Genomic DNA, 22171 nt, shown 5'->3' with positions numbered 1-22171 from the left:
ACGTTCCACCCATGTTATTCCTCTGGCCACCCCAAAGTCAGTCCTGAGACCTTTGCAGTCTTTCACAGGAACTGGGGAGATAAATTGGGGCAGGGGGTGCTCTTTGGGGCCTGAGAACTATAGCCCCTTTTATTCCCCTCCCTCCTCCCATCCTCTGGTTCTGGACCAAGAAGGACAGCCCCAGGAGTCCTTTGGGCCAGGTTTCATCAAATAGAAATTTCTATAAAAGCCTTTTCCTCCTTCTGACCTCTTGAGGGGGGCATGGCAGGAGAGTGGCTCTTTACATGATGGGAGTGGCGGGGGGCTTCACTTTGGTCCTCGACTCCTGTCATTCCAGTGAGTGACTACAGCCAGAGCACCCCAGACACCACGGAGAAGGTCACAAGGACCAAGAATTTCAAGACCAAAATGTTTCAAGAGAAGCAGCAGCAGGTTACGGTATGTGTTCTCCTTGATCCTTAGAGCTGTCTTCTTCAGCCTGTGCATCTAATGTTTTATTTTGAGATTGTTTAAATAGAAGAATAATTTTTCATTTTCTGTTCCCTTTTTTGTAGCAGTGTGTTTTTACTTTATGGAGGCAAAACCTTTAAAATCTCTCAAGATTATTCACTGGAATTATTTTAAAGTTCTCCTCAGTCTCCTGATCCCGTTTCCTCTGGGGTCAGTTCTATCTGCTCATCTTTCTCTTTCTTGATTTTGGTTTGTCTCGAACATGTGATGCTCCTTGGTTGCTAGGTCATGTTGATAAACGAAGGGCTAGTTTGATTAGCACGGGTGCCCGGCTGGGTCTGTGGGCCTGAGGTCTCTGTGGGTGGAGGAGGGTCCTCGAAGTTGCCAGCATGGGAAGGCCTTTCCTCTGCTGGTGAGCGCGGTCGTGGGAGTGCCGTGGTGGTTTCCACTCCTTCCTGGCTCTCCAAACCCGTGCCACGTCTGGGCTCTGCCCTTCGCCCTGCCCAGGCCCAGTGCTCCCAGGAGAAGCCTCTGTTAGGCCAATTGTGAACTGTATGGCAAATAGTATCAGGGTTTAAGCAGGGAGAGCGGAGGGGATGCCAGCCATCCCCGTGATTCACGGTAAAGCCCTTTAATAACACGCTGTGGATTCAGCCACACCCAGCGCCGCCCTCCTGCTGGGCTCCCTGGAGAGAACACACTCACATGTCTGGGGTCTGCAGCTGGTTTTCCTCTTGGCTTTGATTTCCCTGTCAGTCTGATTCCATCTGCTTTCAATCTTTGGGATTCTTCACCATTTCTGATCCATGCGTGGTACCCTTTCCCGGTTTCCCTCAGCTGTTAAGAGTTTTGTTTTTCACAATTATGGACCATGAATAGTTTTAACGGGAGCTTTGGAGAGACAGTGGGTGCCCTTGCCCTCCGGTCGGCCGTCTTGGGCTGTGGCAGCGAGCTGGAGGTGGACACAGGGTCAGTTCCCCCCTCCAGCCCCACCACTTCAGTCACGCGGGGCCCCGGGGCCTCCCGGCAGGCACACGGGCACCCAGCCTGGTCGGGGGCGGGGGAGGGTTCTCCGCAGGCAGGTGGTCACACTCGGGCTGATTTCGAACACCTTATAAAACATGCAGCCTAAACTTTAGGATTCACCTGGTTGCTTTTCCTCGAAATATTCACAATAAAACTAGTGTGTGGTTTCTGAGGTTTTACGAGGTTTCTCATTGCATCCCTGCCCTTGATAACATGAAAAAATGTCAGTGTGGTGTCCTTCCCCCAGGCAAGACCTCAGAGACTGGCTAGATTTACATTAGATGTGTTTATCTGTGCTGCTGGCCGTTGAAGACCACACACACATACACACTTGTGCTCACACTCACCTGTCCCTGGGACTCAGAACTTACCCAGGAGAGGAAACATTTGCCCTGAGGGTTGAGCCTGGACAAGTGGGGCGTGACGGTAAAAAGATTTTGCGGCAAACGACCACCTTCTGTGATCCTGCAGCCTGAAAACAGGCTTCTGCTGAAGGCAGTCGGACCAGCAGGGGAAGGAAGAGTGTCTGTGATGGAACAGCTATGTGGTGAAGTAAGTGCAGCCCAGGAGCGCGCCTCCCTGAGGCTCTCAGCCAGGCCTGCCACCCCGCCTCTTTCAGACGGAAGCTTCGTCTGCTATTGTGATAATCACAGTGTCACTTAACTTAAAACTGTCTGGAAGTGGGCTAAACGGCTAGTCAAAAACTTGACCTTGATTGTTACCTGTTGCTAATTTTTATAGCAAAGAAAATAGGCAGAAAAGTGCACAGGAGCCCAAATAAAGTGCAGGAAGGTGGACAGAATCCCTGGTCTGTGACCCTGTGTGGCCACGATGTTTCCTAAAGAAGCAAGGTTGTCCATCCAGGTGGCTGGCCTCCCGCTGGGGAAGCAGAAACACAAGTTTTATCGCGCACATGACTTGGCAGCTCTGTCTTTGTAGGTTGGGTCTTGGGGTTCCTGCTTCTTTTGAGTTAAAGCTGTTTAGTTCCATCAAGGGTTTGTTATACTTACTAGGATGGCGAGCGGGTGACGTTGAGCTTAGGCCTTGCGCAAGTTTGTCCTTTTCTACACGCGGCAGGGAGCAGATCCCAACTGCGGTGACAGCAAAGACCAGCCCGTTCTGAGCCCGGCGGTCACCAACAAGCACCATGAAGCGATCCCAGTTCTCGTGCAGAGGGGAGCGGACGTGGACCAGCAGTGGGGCCCGTAAGTGAAACTCGCGGAAGGGCGAGTTGTGGTGAGGTCGCAGCCAGCTGGTACTTGGTGGGGCTCCTCCTTGCAGTCAGTTTGCAGGCCGTGTTCAACTTGAACCACTTAGGAACCATTTCAACCCGTTCTGGCCTAAATGAGAGTCTTAACTGCTTCTGTTTTCCAAATCTGGGTAAAACAAAGGTTTTTAAATGGACTACTGGATTGTCTAACTTTTAGTAGCTTTGATAAATGATGATCCATTTTGTTAACTCATATTTGTGGGCCTGCAAATCCTTAGCCGTTGGGTGTTAAGCAGTGTTTTCATCATGATTTCCACCACGATGGAAATGTACCCATGAAGTTACTGCAGAAAGAAAACCTTATCTGGTCGTCCGTGGATGCGAACAGCCCAGGGGAGAGGCGGTGCATGTGGGTTCACCACATCGTCTCCTGTTTCCACAGCTGGGAAGCGGGATGACGAAATCCCCAGCCACGTGGGATGGTTTTGTTCCTTTCCCACCCTTGACCCCACCCGGCCTTGTGAGTCCACTGTTCTCTTGCAAATTACTCTGGGGACCTGGGGTGGACAGTGTTTTGAGTCCAGGTCCTCGCTGTTAACTGCTTACATCCCGCTGACCATGCTGTTGAACTGGAAGTCATCTGGGGGAATCGCAGGTCAACCACTGCCGCCCGCACTGTTACTGAGGCAGCTGGGGGCCCCGGTCTGTGAATCGTGCTGCCGAGGATGGCAAGGAGCACAGCGGACAAAAGTTAAATAGCTTTGCTTCTGTTCTCCTCTGTTTCAAAATTTCCTCTAGCGTTTTTATTCAAAATATCTCTCTCTTAATTTTTCTATGTGCAGTTTTTAAAGTTTCTGCCCAGCAGGACTCCTGTGTCAGTAGACACGACCCCCTTTTTATCAGTTTAATTTTATAGCAGAGTGTTTGGCCTGTGGGTGTACACACTCGATGGCTGGAATTTACTTTCTCAAGTTCTCTTGGGGTTCACAGGCGTCATACCTTGTCAGCTTCGTCATTTACATTCCCACACTTTTATCATTATTAATAGAAATAATGACACCTTGTTTTGTGTGAAGGTATACTTTATGTTTGGATAATTCAGATAAGGATTTTTTATAGCATTTACATATAATGTTTGTGGTTGATACAAAAATCGCTTGAGCACATTTTGAATTGTTGCTTGAGTGTGATGAGTCCTGGCTTTATGAAGAGTCCGGCTAACAGGATGAACCTAACTCTGGACGTGGAACAGGCAACCTGTCTCTTTTTGGTGTTCCTCAGTTCCCATTGTTGCTTCATTACCATTCTGTAAACTGACATCTATCCACATGTGATCTCCTTGCATTTCTACTAAGTCTAACGCCGTGGTTATATGGTCTAGCTGAATGGTGTGTAATAGCCCTTTGTCACTCCCCCTGCATTGTCATGGTTACTGTTAGCAGAATATAGCTCACGTGGGGTCAGGGAGGGGCGGGTTCAGAAAGCAGGTTTTTCCACTGAGAGCCAATTCTGCTGAGTGTGGTTTATATTTGTTAGTTCACAGTGTTTGGGCCTGGGTCCACCCGGCCTCTGCCCCACAGCTGGACCTCTGTAGACCCAGGAACATGACCTCAAGGCTCCACTATCTACAGCTCTTCAGGCACAAGCCATCTGGCGATCTGACTTTCCTGTAAAAGAGGCTCCGTGACTTGTGCTTTGCAAACAAGGATTAACATTCTCTTCTCACCCTGAGCCTGTTTAGCTAATGGCGAGAGGCAGCCCAGGTGGTCTCCATACAGGTAACTTCTGTCCAGCAGCTTGGCCGGTAGCAGAAAGCCCCTCCCTAGGGTTTCTGGTTCCCACGTTTCTGTCTTTCTTACCAGAATAAACTCATACTCAGCAGAAAGGGGATGGCTGAGGAGAAATACACATCTTCCACCAAAGCTGACACCTCTTACCAGCAGACTTCAGAAACATGGATTCAAAAAGTCTTGCGAGGAGAGGGACACAGAGAGATGCTGTTTGCTTTTGGACAGTAGATGCCCTTCTTCACTGGCAGTTTCAAATATCGAGCCCCTGAGCTCTACCCTAGCAGGCAAGTGAGGAAAATGCAACCATCAGTTTACTTAGAGGTTCACCTGTGGAGATTTATTCTATTAGGTAATTCAGGATTTACAGAGAGAGAGAGTACCTTAACTCACCGTGATACTTAGATTGGAGTAAACAGTTGGAGTTGCTTGTGCATTAGTAGAAAAGTGTCTTTATGATACAAATTCACGGAGCACCACAGTACTTGCTGTGCCAACCGCGTTCTGGAAGGTCTGCCGTGACAACGACAAGCTCCTCGGAGGAGGAGACTCGCAGCATGGAGTTCTGATGGCAGGACGCGCTCCGTCTCGTGCCCTCGCCGTGTTGCAGTTAACTTGTTTGGGGAGCTAGGTACACAGCTAAGAGTTGGCAGAGTCATGATTCATCATCTTCCAAAACCAAACTGTGGTTACGCAGGAAACCACCAACCCAGAAAATCTAGCCATCAGAGATCCCCGCCCCCAGCCCCATTATTGAGTAAATAGAATACTGCGCTCTGCTCTCAGCCTGGGGGGAGTTGTGAAGACAGAAGGTCTTGAGTCCACCTAGGAGATGCCGCAACCCTGTGAATATATCTGAGTTCAAATGGTGAATGCGTGATGAAGCCCCAGGAACTTGAGGGGGTGAAGTGACAGTGAAGCCTTATTTATGCCACTGGGGAGGCAGGAAAGATGAAAGCTGAGGAGGAGATTGGTGTCTGGTGTGACTGAGACCTCTGTGGTCAGACCCCCGTAGCACACTGTGTACCCCTCCACCCTGAATTTACAGCCAGGTCCTCTGAGCTCCCCGAGAGGGGAACAAGCACTGTGTCCCAGGTGACCAGGTGGCCCTGGCACATCTGGGGGCACCAGGCTGGCACTCACACATGTGCTGAGTAGCTGAACAAATAATTCAAGTGACTTAGAGCCCAGGAGAGGTCATCTGAAAGACCTCGTGAGAAATGTACACTTTGAATGTGACCACTGGGAATTTTGCTAAAGGAGGGGAAAGTAGAGTCTTCTGTGGTGACAGGGGACAGTTTGGAGGCAGGAGAGAGCAAAATGTGGAGAAAATGAACATATTCCTCTCGCTAGGTCTTCTCATCTGTAAAATGGGGATATTCGAACTCGGGTCATAGAGTTAGTGGAGGATGAAATGAAATCGTTTGTAGTGCCTGGAGCCTGATGATTGGACTTTAATGGTGGCAGTCGTGAAGCTGCGATTATGAAAAAAGAGGATTATCAGGATTTGCGTGGAAAGTGTCAACTGCACGATGATTGACATAGGATATGGGGATGGGTGAGTTGGCTCTGGGAGAAGAGCCACGTGGGGCTTAAATAACAGAAGCCCTGGGTGAAAGGTGTCACAACTGGATTTAAGTTCTAAGTTCTATTTCTGTTAACAGATGTCACCAAGCCTTCCCAAGTCCAAGTTTTCACATTAAGGAAAGGGCATGTGTATTTTTTTATTGCACCAAACGCTAAGAAGATGAACTTGATAAATGCTTCTCATACTTTAATGTGTATGTAAATCAGCCAAGGATCTTGTGAAAATGCACATTTGGTAGGTCTGGGTGGGGCCGGGCCTGAGATCCAGCATCTCTAGCAAGCTCTCAGGAGATGCCAATGGTCCAGGTGCCACAGTCTGAGTAGCGAGGGTCCAGAGACCATTCTTACAGACACTGAGACGTTAAGAATCAGCCCAGCATGGTCCGTGGTAAGGAGTGACCCCACAGTGCTGCTGGACACGGGACTGTCCCCCGTGCCTGACCGCTCCGTTATGTTGATCTGATCAAACTAATCACAATAATGTCACCACCACCAACAGCAATATGAAGGGTGATCCCCAAATCTTAGTTGCTTGCAGGAACTGTTTGTATCAAACCAAAGGCAGATCTTTGGAAAGTCATGGAAATTCTGTCATAAGGCACGTGGCCTTGCCGCTTTCACTTACTGCCTCTGGAGAAATAGGAGAAACTAACCAATCATACCACTCAGATTTGGTTGGCACCAGGAGCCTTGGCCAGATAAGTTAGCTGAAATCACATGAATGATAAGATCTAAACTTAGACAAGGTCTAAGACCGTTAGGGTGTTTGGACACTTAGAGTTCTGCTGCAACACAAAACCGGTGAAAGTGCTAAGTTTCTCGTTTACTTTGGAAAGTGGAAAGCCTTCTCATTACCTGGTCAGTTCGGATTCTGGAGCCCGAATCAGGCAGAGGATTGCCCTCCCACAGGTGGATGCAGAGTTCTTAGTTATGTTTTCCTGCAATTCACATGGGTTTCAATCTTGGAGGCAATACTCCTTCCCTAAATTTGTTTGTCTATTCATTCTTTTCATTGATGTATTCATTTTACTAGTGGTTTCTGAGCACCTACTGTGGGCTGGTCAGCATTCTAGGTGATGGAGATACAGCAGTGATGAAGACATCACTTCCCTTCCCTCATGGAGCTTACAGTTTAGTGGAGGAGACAGGCAATAAACAAGTAAACAAATGAATGAGTAATTTCAGAGCATGATAAGTGCTACAAAGAAAATAAAGCCAGGTAAGAGAATCGAGTGTGGTGTGGTCAGGAAAAGCCCCCACCCCCATCCCCCAGGACCAGAGACTCCCAGAATTAGTCTGGGAATTGATTTAGGTACAGAGCAGTATGGGGAGGTTTAGTCACCAATTTCATTATTCATTTCTGGCCTAGTCGTACTGACGTTGCCTTATTTATGGCTAGTCTGGCAGAAAGATTTCTTAAATTGTGTATGTTTATTGAAACTATTCATATGCACCAAATCACTTTTTAATTGTATCGAAGTAAGACGTAGACATGATTGAAAAATCAAATCCTGTGGAAGGGCCTGGCGGTCCTCTGCCGCCCTCAACTCTTCACCCCCAGTCCTTGTCTCCAAGGACAACTACATGTAAATGTCTTAAAGTTCTTCCGAGAGTCACCTATATCTCTGTCACTAAACAATGCACTTAAACCGATCACTCGTGGTTTAGCATGCTTAGACAGTATCTGCTGATTCTTGCTGTCATAGGTGATGACTTTGCTTGCTGACCGGACCTTCATGTTTCGATCATTCTGTTCCGGTTTTTGTTCTTTATTAATTACTGTTAAAATATAAATGATATGCCTAAACTCCTGTATTTCAATCATCATCTTTCAATGATGTCAGTGGTGTCTCTTGATTCACCTGGATGTAAGTGCATATAAGTGTATATTAGTGCTCTCTACCTTAACCTCTACCTTTCCTTCCCCTTCCATCTCACAACTTCTATTAGTATATGCTTACTTTTTACAACACTAATCACAGCTATATTTACTTGTGTTAACATAATGAAGACATCCATTCTTCATCCATAGGTTGATTGCAATAGTTGAAAAGCATGAAGGGCAATTGCATTATAATAGCTACATAAATATTGTTCATTGGTATACTCTGATTACATTTTCTTGTTTGTAGGTTCAAGAAAACAACACTTAGGCCACTCAAAGTAAAATTTTCTTACCAGAAACGTCAAGTAGATTCTCCTTACACACCATAAATTATTCAAAATCAGGTCACATTTCACTTCCTTTCATAAACCATGAACAACTTGTGTGTTTTTGTGTGTGACTTTGATTTTCCTGGACTTTCTGATTGCCTTTGTTTTTTTCTGGTTTGAAAAAGAACATGCCTTCACCGCATCCATAATCTTACCTGGTTTCTTCCTTTTTCAGTGCTTTTTTTCTTAGAGACTTTCCTTTGGGAGTATACTTCCTACTCGGATTTTGCCTGGCAGCCCTCTGGCCCTGCTGCACAGTGGTCATCATGGGATTTCTTTTCACTGGAATCCACCTATAGTTATTGTTCACATTTTCCTCTTTCTTGGTTTTGACCCTTGTCAGGCTAGAGTGTGGCCTTAGGTAACTTCTTCAGAAAGGGTATGTAGAAAGAAACCTTTGAGTCCTTGAACATCAAAAATGACTTTCTTTTCTCTTCATTCTTGACTACTAATACCTTGATATTAATTTCTGTGTTCAAAATAATCAAGCCTTGCTCTCATGATTTCTAGCACCCAGCATAGCCCATGAAAATGCTACAGCAAATTCTTATTCATTTCTGACCTGTTCGTTCCTTCTGGAAGCACGTATTCCTGATGTTCTGAAATTTCATAGGGGTATTTTTTTGATGTGCTGTTGTTCATTCATCCACTTGGCCCTTTCAGTCTGAAAAGTCATGTGTTTCTTCAGCTCAGGGAAATTTTATCTCTTTGGTATCTTCTCTCCTCCATTTTTTTCGATTCTCTCTTTCTAGAATTCCTATTAGTTAGGTGATGGGCCACTCGAATTGACCCCCTCTGTCTGTCTTTTTAATTTTTTCCCCCATATTTTTCATTTCCCTTTTTCTCTCTGTTTTAAGAGATTTTCTTGACCCTCTGCTGAATACTTTTTCTTTCAACAGTCATATTTTTACTTTCTAAGAGCTCCTTTTTGTTCTGTTTCTTCTTCATAGCCTTCTGTTTTTGTCTGATATTGTCTTCAGTCATTTTTAATTTCTTACATTTGTATTTGGTTTTTCTTTGATGCTGCAGATTTTTCTCAGATGTGTGTGATCCTTTGTCATCCATCCATGTTTGAGAATGTGGAATGGGCTAGGTGAGTGGGAATTCTATGTGTATGACAGGAGCTTATCATCTGGGGTGGGTTGTGGGTGTATGAAGCTGCTCTCAGGCTGGGACAAGTGGAAGGCTTCCCTCTGGGCATGGACGTTGCCAGAGGCTCCGTTTATCTCCTTCAGGAAAGAGGCCACCATCCTGTTTCTCTATTGGGATAAATGTTTGGCAGCAGGTACTTCTGCAGGTGCAGGGGACAGGGTGGGGGTGTCAAGGGAAAGATCAGGGCCAGGAGAATGCAGACCTCCAGTTGCTCATCTCATCTCTGTCTTCAGCCACGACTCCTGCCTCCATCACTCCTGCCACCTCTGGGCAGGAGCCTTTCATGAACTCTAGAACGCAGGTAGCACCCCATCCTCCACTGCAGCATCCACTGCTCACTCACTGGGCCAAAGCTGACCAGGCAAGGTAGAGACAGTCTGGCAGATCCGCAAAATATGCTGTCTGACCTCTTGGGCCTGCCCTCTGGGTTCTAAGATTAATGTTTATTTTCATATCACACAAGCCAAACTCACTGAAGCCAAGGTCATTGTCCTTACACAAGAATAGGAGCCACAATCCTGAAAGGTTATTGTCATACAGACAGTGCCCAAAGGGACAAGTCAAGGGTGAGACTGTGTCCAATGCGTTCCATGAACTCTTGGAGGAAATATACTAACGTAGTATTTATTAGCATTTGCTAAATTGACTACAAACCATATTCTTACGGGGTTTCTCACTTTAAAAAATGAATATGTGTACAGATTTTCACTTTCTGTCTGATATGAAAGCTTACCCTCCAAATCCTCCAAGGAAAGGAGCAGAGAGGGCAGAGTCAAGAGATTTTCCTGGGTTAGTTAAATAGGTCATGGGTGAAACCAAGGCCCCTTTGATCACCTGCTCCGTCTCCAGTTTCTCGAGGATGAGAACCAAGGATTTAGCCAGGGATTTTTTCCCATCCAAACAGACTCTAAACTACAGCTCTTCATGGAGCAGCTGTGCTGGGCCTGGCAGGGAGTGCATCGCTGCCTTACTGGGGTATGTTCCTTGGCCTCCGAGGGACACTGATGGCCACAGTGATCCCCCTGTTGGCCTGTGAGGATTTCAGAGGGTCCTGGTTCCTGAACAGCTGACCCAGTAATGGAGCCACAATCCCCCCATGGCTCCCAGGGCACTAAGGTCTTTTAAAAGCACGATGAAAACGTTGCCCCCTTAAACCCATTTGGTTGTGGGTCGTTGATGCAATGGGAACCCACGGCCGGGATTGGCACTGGATGTGTGAGATCACAGCGCCCCTCAGGTCTCAGGGTAGAGCTGCCCTTGAGGGCTGGTCACGGTGGCCTCTTGGGGGAAGTTTGCGACGGGGGCCAGGAGCTCCCAGACTGGCCTCCAAGGCAGGGAAGGTTCGGACACCTGAGTCCGTCCGCTCACCCCCATTTCCTTCGCAGATGCAACGCAAGCGTTCAGAAGAAGAACGCGAGAGACCAGACGGCGTATGACCTGGCCCTGGAAACTGGGGATGACCCCGTCATCTCGCTCTTTGCTGCCAAGCTCAGCCTGGATGACCATTAGCCCTGAGGGCCCCGCAGGCTTCCTTTAAAGAAACCATCCAGCTCTGGCTGTGCTTTGTTGTCTTCCTTCTGAAACGTGTATTTGAGGTTTGAAAACTGAGCTCGAGAGGCACTCATAAGCTTTTAAAAGTTATGTGACAGTATAAGCCCCCAGCACCCCGTGAGTATCTCCCCAAATGCCCTGAAGAGTGGTGAATTTAGTGTACGCTCTCCGTGGTGTATTGCTGCTTGTCTTAGAATTTGCTCTTTCATTTTATTTCTCAGTAGATAACATTGCACACGGTTCTAAGCCAAGAGGTCTCCCTCTCGTCCCTGCCCCACAACCACCCACGTCCCCTCCACAGAGGCCACCAGTGACATCCGTGTCCGTCGTGTCTTTCCAGAAGTAGTGTAGGATTATATAAGCAAATGTACGTAGTGTGTGTACGTGTTCATACAGAGTACACGTAAAATATAAGTAGAGGTAACACATATATTCTGTCCCCTTGTCTAAGACAAATGGTGAGAAGCCACGTACTGTCCTGCCTGTCGTTTGCTTAATGTATCTGGTAAGTAGTTCCAAATTAGTTAGTGCATAAAGATTGAGCTGAGTAGAACTTTTCCTTATTAAGCTAAACTCAGCAATATTCCTGTTGTTATGGCTTGTTCTTTGGTTGACACATAAGCTTCAAATAAACCAGTTGCAGGAATGTGTAATTTTGACTCATTTCTGTTTTTCAGATCGTCATTTCAATCTTTGGGTGCTAATGCCGCAGTAGGAGTCCCTAAATTGTTTCTGTTAACATTTGTAAACAGGACATTTGTTCATTTAGAATAATTCACTGACGACAATAAGTAACAGACTCTGCTGGCATCACTGCCTACACTTTATTTCCCCAGGGTGGGTGACTGTCTGCAGGCGGACAGGTGCAGAGTGGGACCCAAACCCCACTGGGGTTGGGTGGTGCCGACCCTGGCTTCCCAGGTAGATGCCTGGCCTGGCAGCCTGCAGAAGGGGAGGGAGCGGCTGCCAGGGTAACCAGTGTCTGGAGAGCCCCGCCAAGGACAGTCATCTGGTTTGGTGTCTGGGTGGTTTGCACAATGTCTGCTTCGTGTAGCCAGGACGACCTTACCAGAATTCTCTTCCTTTAAGGTTGGGCTCAGGGTTGGCTGCAAGAGAAACTGCACAAGGTTCAGGATTCAGAAGATGGAAGGGATGCAGCGGCCACCACCCCGGGAAGGTGGGTTAGGGCACCCGACACTGTGGCTCGCACCCCACGGGCTCTGGAATCGACAGTGGGGGAGGAGGGTGTGCAGTTCTAGGCCATTTCCCCAGACCTCAGGGAGCAGGGAGGGCCCCAGGGACCTGCAGGTTCCACCACAATCCCCTCGGGGTTCTTGGGCAAAGCTTTCATACCCTGAGCGCAGGAAACATTGCTCCCTGGGTTTTCTGCGCTTCTTGGTGGAGAGTCCCGCCCTCCCTACCCAGAGGCCCTCCCAGCACCAGCTGCCTGACATCTCACGCTGAAACTGCCCTTGAATTTAACTCCTTCAGAATCAAACCTCATTTAAAAAGGGAACAGGTAGTTTAATAGTTAAGATGCAGGAACACAGTTTCAAATCCAGAAACTTTCTTGGTGAAATCCTACAAGGTTACATAAAATATTATATAAACATTGAACTACATGTTTGGAAGAAAATTAAAATCAAACCCACGTTTTTAAGGCAGGACCTTTCTGGTTTCAAAAATCATGTTTTTTCTTATCCTTTATAGAGCTTTCTTTTTCTTTGCCTAATGACGGTGTATCAGGGCTTGACGAGGGAGAGGAACTGCTATAGTGATAAAAAGTCAGGGCTTTAATAAAGGAACCGGATGGTAGGCAGCCGGGTAGTGAGAGGGCCAGACTGCGGCCGACTGGCAGCAGCTCAGCAGGGCCGCAGTGGGGAACAAAGGGCCGGTGTGATGTGGGGAGGGGTGGAGCCACGTGAGCTCTGGACGTGTCTCCCTCCCCCTCCTCACCGTGGAGCCTGCTCTGAGCCGGGCTCTCCAGAAGCAGGTGCCGTGATGGTTTGGGATGGAAGGGCATGAGGGTTTACTGGTGATTGACACCCATGAAAGGAGGAGAAGGGGACTGCGCAGCGGGAGCGGCTGGTGGCCCCGCATCCCCGACAGAGCCTCCCGGGCTGCTTGGGTGGCCTCAAAACATGGCGGCCGCTTGCCCTCAAGTGGGGGTTCCAGAGAATAAGGCCGGGTCCCGTTGTTCTTTATCACCTGCCTCAGGACCACCCACCGTCATTCCCAAGGCCTCCTGCTGTGCTCAGCTCCACGTGGCACAAATACCAGAGGCAAGGATCATGAGGGGCCATCTTGGAAGCTACTTGGGTGAGTAAATAAACAGAATGAGTAAATGAGAGTGGGTTAGAGCGCAGTCTAGAGAACAAGGCTCTGCGCTCGTCAATAAGCTTCAGAAAACACTTTCCTTACTTTTCCATATGCGGCCACCTGAAACAGAAGTTTACTCCGTAGATAAATATAAAAAGCACACATGAATAAAGTATGGAGACTAAGATGTTAGCTCTTATTCGCTAGTTTAAGCGGACATCTTTACAACAGATATATCTGGATTTGAGTCCTCACGTTAAAAGAAATTAAATTTAGTTTACCCAGCTCCCTGCTCCTGCTTCCATCTTTCTACAATCAGCGTTATCCTAGAATGGTAATGGGAAAACAATCACAGCGCCCACTGGGCTCCCCGGTGCCCTCAGGCCTCGGACGATTTCCTCCTCACCAGACAGGCGACCCCAGGCTTCTCTTCCATCCAAGACCCACCACCACCTGCTATGTGCCCTGGCCCGTGCCAGCTCCCACTTTGGTGGCATCACACGAGGGTATGGGAGTTAACAAGGCGGGGGAAGGCAGAATTCACTCTCTCTGCCCGGCCCTTGATCCGGGACCGCCGTCTCCTCCTGCCCTCAGACTGGGCCCAAACCAGTGCCCCTGGTTCTCCGGCCTTTGGACTCAAACCAGAACTACATCACCAGCTTTCCTGAGTCTCGGCTGCAGAGGGCAAGCTGTGAGAATTCTCAGCCTTCGTGAGAGCAGGAGCCGGTTCCGATAATAAATCTCTCTCTCTGTGTTTATGCAATTGGCTGTTTCTCTGGAGAACGCTGACCAATACACTTCTGTAATCTGTTTCTCTGGAGAACGCTTACTCAAACCAGAACTACATCACCAGCTTTCCTGAGTCTCGGCTGCAGAGGGCAAGCTGTGAGAATTCTCAGCCTTCGTGAGAGCAGGAGCCGGTTCCGATAATAAATCTCTCTCTCTGTGTTTATGCAATTGGCTGTTTCTCTGGAGAACGCTGACCAATACACTTCTGTAATCTGTTTCTCTGGAGAACGCTGACCAATACACTTCTGTAATCTGTTTCTCTGGAGAACGCTGACTAATACACTTCTGTAATTTACTGTCTTTTTTTTCTTTGATATTCATCCCCGTATTCACTCTCTTTTTTCCCTTCAAACTGGGGGTACAAAGTGCTGAGGACCAGGCATGACAGGCAGCTCTATGATGACGCCCAGCGAGTCCCTCTCGTGGACACTGTGGGGTGCCCCTCCTGTCATTGGATGTTATGTGGCAAAGGTGACTTGAGTCTGTAATGTAATTAAAAACCATAATCAATTGATTTAAAGTTAATCAAACAGGAGGTGATCCTGGGTGGGCCTGACCTTATCAGTGGAGCCCTTTAAAAGAGTGGCTCAAGGTCAGAGACTCGAAACAGCCGAGTCCTTTTGGTTCTGAAGAAGCACACTGCAGGCTGTGGGGACCCATGGGTGGCCGCCTGGAGCTCAAGGCCTCCCTGCTGGGAGCTGAACTTGGCTGCGAGCCTGCTGGGGTGGGAGCTGCAGGGGGCCTGTCTCCCCTCGGCCCCTCCTGCCCACAACACCTCTCCCCACAGTGTCTCCGCCCGCCCAGGGAGGGGTGTTGGTGGCAGCATTCGCTCCTCTGCACGGTTCACCTTCTGTCTTTTCCCTTTTCTGTGGCCTTTGGCTTTGGGGCTGCTGGGCTTTCAGGTCATCTTGCTCTGTTCTGTCACCGCCCACCTAGGGCCACCCCAGTGCATCCCCCGCGGGTCCCCCCTGCGGCCGCTGTGTCCAGGATGCCCATATCCGTGGGCTGGGACGATCTCTCTGGGCTTCCGACCCCGTCTGCCCACCTCCAGACCCTGCCCTTGCTCAGGCCTGGCCTCCCCTCCTCCCCCGGGCCCCCCAGCCTCCTTCTTCCCATCCTGCCCACGTCCTGACCTTCACCAGGCGGCCCCATCTGTCCTTGTGAGAAAACCAAACCCCCTTCCCGAGTTGACCAGGGACTCCTGGACCAGAGGCTGAGGCCATCATGCGGGCTCTTCTCTGGTTCTGCTCCTGACGTCCTACCTGGGCCCCAAAAAGTTACCTGGCCCCTCAGCTCCGGGCCGGGCAGGACTGGCTGCCCTCCTGCCCCTCCACCACTGGCCCCAGCCGCGTGTGCCTCTCCCCCCAGCAGAGATGACGCGTCCAGCTGGTACCTCCCGGGTCACAGGCCCGTCTCCCCGGAGACTAAACACCTGGGGGCGCAGAATCTTGGCGCCTCCTCCCAGTTCCCGGCACATGGGTGATGAGTCTGATCCACTTCACCTGCCGGCACTAATCAAGGTCATTTTCGGATTCGCACGTCCTCCAAGCCGCATGGAGCCTGAACAGTAAGATGTTTGCCCGAGCTGTTTCCAGGAGCTTGGAGTCAGATGCGTCTGTGTGAGGTCAGCCAGTGAAGACGCGCCAGCGTCGTGGGGTGACCTTTGGAAGGTGCGGAGCCTGAAGCCTAGGGACACCTGCGCAGAATGACGATTATCACACCTGTTCCCAATCACCTCTCCCCACGCTCCCCACGCTTCAGACCGCCTTGCTGCTTGATTGGTTACGCCATAAAGACCCCAGCCCCTCGCCTTCCGGGAGGTGGATTTGAGATTTGTTCTCCCGGTTCCTCGCTCGGCTGCTTTGTGAATAAATCCTCTCTTTGCTGCAAACCCCGGCGTCTCGGCTCCTGCGTGTTTGGCAAAATGAACGTGGTGAGGTAGGTTCTCAGCAAAGAGCTGTGGAGAAAATTCACTGTGGCTTTTGGGTTTTGGGCAAAAGAATTTTGTAGCCAAACTGCAGGTTTTGCAGCAGGGGTATCCTGGCTGTGAGGTTTGAAAAACACGTTATTTTTTTTATCATATAGTTCTGATATAACGTTGTAGATAAAAATAAAAGTACGTGTGTCAGTAGACTAGAAAATGTTTGGGTATCAACTGTTTTATAATCTTAAAAAAAACCCTTCAGAATATTTTAAATTTCAGATAATATCCTGGTTACGTGGGTTTATGTGTTGTTATAAAACGGGTAACGTTGCCATATGTTTTGTCTCTTAGACACATTTATAATCAAGGTAGATATTTAGGCTTCATCACATTTTGACAGACTAAATGATTTACTAATTCTCTTACTGAGGTAATTTATTGTTTTTGCAAACCGTTACGTGCTTATTGTAAGAAATTAAAACAAGGCAGAAAATTCAAATGAAGAGGGAAAAATTGTACATCCAGGGAGTTTTCTAACATCTCTGTGGATAGACTCTTTTACGTAAATATTTTTGCACACTAATAATATTGAAATCGATTTCCTTGTTAAAAAAAAACAATATCCTGACTCTTTGCTCCATATACGAAGAAATATGTTACCTGTTGGGAAAGAATACCTGCTTCTCCTACTCTCTTTTTTCCTTAAGATCAGGAACAGCTTTTACAAGGGAAGTGAAATTATCCCATCAAAAGGTGTTTAAAGAGCATTTAGCGTGTGCCTGCCCTTCGGTGACCGTGACAGTGACAGCTTAGTCCGTGAGTCCCTCCACTTGTCAGGAAGGCAAGTTCCTCAAAGGGCACCAGCTTCGCTTTGTCTTCCTGTCTTCCCTCTGCTCCAGGATCCGTTCCCAGCGAATCCCTGTAGACTTGTAGCTCCGTGTAAACAGCAAGCAGAACCTGCAGGTGTGCAGGATGTGGGTTTACCCACCTCTGATCACAGCTGTGATCAAATGGAGCTGGTCACAGCCAGCGAGAAGGGGAGAAGGCAGATCCAATCTCTCTTGATTTGAGAGAAATCAGAGGCTTCATTCCTTAGCTCTCTTATAATTTGTCCTGATTCTCTGGTTTCCAGAAGCTGGGGAGCCACTGTGTCTGTGGAGCCGTTTGCTTACTTATCCAAGCCCCGGGGGAGGAGGCCAAGGCTAGGCAGGCTGGTGATAGTGTAGCTGCAGCAAAACCGACATGCCACCAAGTGTCACTGAAGTGAGGTTGGGGGTGGCTGGAGGAGGAGGCCTGTATGCGTCAGATTTACTAGAAATGGAAAAAGGAAATCTCTGACAAAGCATTAAATTATTACATGTTCCAAAAATATTTGTGCTAAGCCTCAGGGGTTTTTTGGGTTTATTTTTTGTGGAATGACTATTGGAATTCCAGCTTTTCTCAGTGGTTGGCACAATTTTCATTATAGCAGGACAGATGCTAGCCTGGTCTGCATTTCTGTGCCTCTCCTTTCGATTTATACATTCACTCACACATTCATTAACTTTAAAAAATTTATTTTATTGTATTTATTTATTTTTGGCTGCATTGGGTCTTCGTTGCTGCACTTGGGCCCTCTCCAGTTGCTGTGAGTAGGGGGTTGCAGAGCACGGACTCTAGGCGTGCGGGCCTCAGCAGTTGTAGCACGTGGGCTCTAGAGCGCAGGCTCAGTAGTTGTGGCGCACGGGCTTAGTTGCTCCGTGGCATGTGGGATCTTCCCGGACCAGGGCTCGAACCCGCTGTGCCACCAAGGAAGCCCTCGTTAAGTTTTCAAAGTAAATTTTTATAGAGCACATACCAAATGCAATGTGCCATATTAAGTTTTTTCAAACAGTTTTCTTGAGGATTTAGAGGTGTTCTGTGATAAAGAATGGAGAAAAATCTTGATATTATGCTACAATGACGGGAGGTGGGGAAGCTGCCTGGATCAAGTCAGATGATCATTCTGATAAGCTTTTTCTCTGAAAACTGTTCAACTGAGGTGCCCAAAGTTACATGAGCATATTGGGTAGAAAACGTGTTTAAGGTCTTCACAATTGAGATCCTTAAACCGTCTGTAACTTAGAATGTTTTTACTTAAAACGGTGTTTGCTGTGGCTGGTTTCCAGGGGACTGTGCCTGGTTTCCAGGGGACTGTGCCCGTGGTGTTCCAGAACCTCCTGTCTGATGTAACAATACACCTGAGTCCACATGGCAGGGACACCAGGACCACAAACTCGCCAGTCATGGCTTCTGTGAATGGTGAGACACTCTCTGGCCCGATCCAGTGGACGGTGAAGTCCCTGCCTGGAGCTGGGACCCCAGCTTCAGGCATCCTGGCCTTGGGCCATGGAGGTACATCTCTGGTTGGAGTGTGTCCCAAACACCATTTTTCATTTTTCTTTAATTTACTTCTGCAGGGGGTCCCGAGAACTCACTCCAGTTGCTTTTTTCCCCTTGTCTGTTTACAAATGCTCCAGTCCCAGGTTCCTGCTCGTCCTTGACCAATTACAAAATTGAAAAGACTTAGTTTCTCCCAACACTGCAGTCAGTGAGCTGCATTCCCAGCAACCTCAGGGGGCTTCCTTTACATCAAAGTCACGGACCGGGCTTCCCTGGTGGCGCAGTGGTTGGGAGTCCGCCTGCCGATTTTCTCCCGAAAAAAAAAAAAAAAAAAAAAAAAGACACGGACCGGAAGACTGTACTCTGCTCCTCCCTCCTCCATTTGATCCTGAAGTGACGGACAGAAGGGCACAGATGCTTTCAGGCTCGAATTGTACAGAGAACTGGACCGTCTCCCGCCTTTCCAGGGAAGAACTGGACACCACAAACTGCTGGTGGTTTTGTCCCAGGAAATGGGTAGGGGGCTCAGGAGAACAGAGCTGGGCCCGGGGAGCAGCTGTGGGCTCCCCACAAAGGCAGCCCTGTCACCCCCTTGCTGCCCCCTTCTGTTGAGGACCCTTTCCTGGGTGAGTTGGGAGTGGGCATTGCATGTGGTGGGGATCCAAGCCTGGGGGTGGCGCAGGGCTCTTGTTGCCCTTTGGTTGGGCGACCGGCTGTGTCTGTAGCGAAAGCTCTCAAATACGTGGGTCATCTGATGACTGAGGAACTTACACATTTCTTAAAACAGGCTTTTTCTGGGTTTTGGCCAAGTTTTTTATTAGAATGCAAATCCAATCTAACACGGTTCCGTTCGGATAGGACCTAAGAAACATCTTCATGGAATTTGCTGAACATTTTGGACCCTGCTTTGCTGCCTTCTCCCCTAAAATTCCTTCCTCATCTCTTACATCAACTCTTTCCCCCCACTTACCTTCATCTCTCTGTTCACCCTTCCTGTCTCCTCCCTCCCCGTCCCCCTTAACCTTCTCCCCTCCTCTCTCACTCCCCTCCCCCATCCTCCTACCCACCCCGTCCTTCCCCTCCTCACCTGTATTTCTAAGTGTTACCCACCCCACCATCTCTTCCTCGCCCTCTTGTTTCCCAGAGGCGGTATTTGGTATTTACCTTAATAGACTCATTGCTTTAACTTGTTCATTTCTCCTCAATGAAGACTCATGTCAGTGTTTCTCGGAGAGACCCCCTTGTTTATTTAGGGAATACGAATTTGAACTGGGACACTCACCTCACGTGAATATAAACTCACTATGTAAGTTTTCACATATGTAAAACATATGTAAATTTTCACACTATAGAAATCTAGCTACTGAAAACTGTCAATGTGTACAGTTGTCTAGAAGTTTCATTCCTGGAATTCTCACTAATCCCCCATTCTTTCCCCAAAGGAACAACTGGAAAGTTTTTAATTCTCTTAAACCACATGGACATAATCAAATACGTGTGTACACCTGGCTGCCACGTGTGATGTCATGCTTACTTACATGTAGTATTGTTAATGCTCTTCAGTGGCTGGTGGGCCTTTGTGGGTGGTCAGTATTAGTAAGTGACTGGCAGGATTGGTACATACAGGTTCATAGTGATGCTGGGCCTGTGTCTGGGGCTTGTCAGCTCCCAGGCTTTGCTCTAAGGGGCACAGATATGGAGCAGGCAGGTAGGTGGTTCTTCCCCATTCCAGACTACTGAGTAGGTGAAGGAATTTAACTCACTTCCTCCAGGGCAAGGCTGACTTCCTTACTCTCGTCCTACTCACGTGGTTGGAGATGGCCCAGAGTGCCCTGTGCTTGAGCTCTGTGCCTCTGACATCCTTACATCCATACTAGACTGTTTGTTAAAGTATTCTATTTCTTTACTTGTTTAGATTTTCTATTTCTTCTTGAATCAATTTCTGTAGTTCATCGTTTTCTAGGAATTTGAACATTGCATCTAGATGATCTAATTAGTTGAAGAGCATACAGTTCATAGTATTTCCTTGTATTCCCTATAATTTTTGTAAGGTCAGTAACAATGTCCTCACTTTAATTTCTGGTGTTAGTTATTTGCATCTTTCTCTTTTTTTTCTTTTGTTGATGTTTTTCAAAGAACAAACTTTGGGGTTCACTGATTCTATTGTTTTCTATTCTCTCATTTTTCTCCACTCTAAACCTTATTTCCTTCCTTCTGCTAACTTTGAGTGTACTTTTAACTTTTCTAGTTTCTTAAGGTGGAAGTTTGTTACTGATGAGATCTTTTTAAATTTAGGCATTTATAGCTGTAAATTGTCCCTGAGCGCTACTTTCACAGTTTCCCTTATCTCTCGATATGTTCTGTTTTCATTTTCACTCATCTCAAAGTACTTTCTAATTTCCTTTGTGATATCTTCTTTGAACCATTGGTTATATAAGAGGGTGTTATTTAAATTTCCACAGGTTTGTGAACATGGATTCTGCTGCCGCTGTGTGGTGTGCTCTGTAGAGCTACACGGTCTGTTAGGTCTGGTTGGATTAGAGTGGTATTCAGTTCCTGTTTCCTTACTGAGCTGTTAATTGTTTTGGCCACTCTTGAAAGTAGAGTATTGAAATCTCCAGTGACTATTGTTGAGTTTATTTCTCCCTTCTGTCTTGTCAGTTTTGCCTCATGTGTTTTGAGGCTCTGTGGTTAGGTGCGAATTATGCTGACAGAAAGAGCTGTTTGGGGCAAGTTAGTCAATCCCTTTAATTTTCTCTAAACTCTATTGAAAATGGCAACAATGATATAAATTTAAAACTCGGGAATATTGGGTAGAAACAAATCCTCAATGGTGGCACACCCAACTTGAATTACTCCTGGGTCCTTTGTGAGATGGTCTTGTCTTGGAAATTGCATTGGTGGTGGTTAGTTGCCACAGAAGCCCAGAGATGCCGCCTTGCTGACTTATTAATGGTCCAAAACGTCCTTCCGTGAGGTCCATGCGTTCTGTGTTTCAGACAACTTGAATATAAGGAGCACACACAGCTCAAAGTGAGGGCTGCCTCTGGGGAGGGCAGTGCGAGTTTTTCCAGCTGTAATTCTGTAACGCTGATCCCCTCAACTTGCAACAAGTGTCCAGAGTCGAATGTCCTGTCTCTCCTTCTAGAGTAAATGGCCAGAAGCTTTGCTTTGTTCCCCCTGGGATATCTCTTTAGTAGGTACTACTTAGTACCTTTATTAGTACTAAGAACTTGCTTCCCAGAATTTATGTTGGGGAGGGCTATAAAATAGGCAACCTAACTTACATTTTCCAAAAGAGAGGTATAGCTTATAACAATACTTTAAAAATGCTTCCTTTTAAACTCACAAGTATGTGGAGACATACTACTAAACATGCTACTTAAACAACCAATGGGTCAATGAAGAAATCAAAAGCAAAATAAAATACCTTGAGACAAACTAAAGTGGACATATGAGGTACAAAAACTTAAGGGATCAGCAAAAGCAATTCTAACGAGAGAAGTTCATAGCAATAAATGCCTACCTCAAGAAACAAGAAAAACCTCAACCTTTATACATCAAGGAACTAGAAAAAGAACAAAGCCCAAGAAGAAAGAGAATAACAAAGATAATAGAAAAGTTCAATGAAACTAAGAACTGGTTCATTGAAAAGATAAACAAGACTGACAAACCTTTAACTAGACTCACCAACAAAAAAGATAGAGGGCTCAAATCAGAAATAAAAGGTGTTAAACTGAAACTACAGAAATACAAAGGCTAATAAGAGACTACTATGAACAATTATACACCAACAAATTG

The 22171-nt window shown here is 47.3% G+C and overlaps 1 protein-coding gene across 2 annotated transcripts in view; it reads left to right on the top strand.

Moving 5' to 3' along the window:
- The window catches only part of DZANK1 (double zinc ribbon and ankyrin repeat domains 1), a 74945-nt gene extending 63315 nt beyond the window's left edge, over nucleotides 1-11630 (top strand). The window contains exons 16-19 of one of the 2 annotated variants that reach the window (XM_024753734.1): nucleotides 338-438; nucleotides 1948-2028; nucleotides 2554-2681; nucleotides 10812-11630. In XM_024753734.1, coding sequence (XP_024609502.1) covers nucleotides 338-438; nucleotides 1948-2028; nucleotides 2554-2681; nucleotides 10812-10935 — 434 coding nt within the window. In that variant the 3' untranslated portion in view covers nucleotides 10936-11630. The remainder of the gene's footprint in view (nucleotides 1-337; nucleotides 439-1947; nucleotides 2029-2553; nucleotides 2682-10811) is intronic. The other variant, XM_024753733.1, reaches the window with a different exon arrangement.
- Nucleotides 11631-22171: the final 10541 nt, after the last annotated feature.

Source organism: Neophocaena asiaeorientalis, unplaced genomic scaffold (genome assembly GCF_003031525.2).
Source record: "Neophocaena asiaeorientalis asiaeorientalis breed wild unplaced genomic scaffold, Neophocaena_asiaeorientalis_V1.1 scaffold302, whole genome shotgun sequence".
Taxonomy (NCBI): domain Eukaryota; kingdom Metazoa; phylum Chordata; class Mammalia; order Artiodactyla; family Phocoenidae; genus Neophocaena; species Neophocaena asiaeorientalis.
This window is presented reverse-complemented; position numbering and strand designations above follow the sequence as displayed.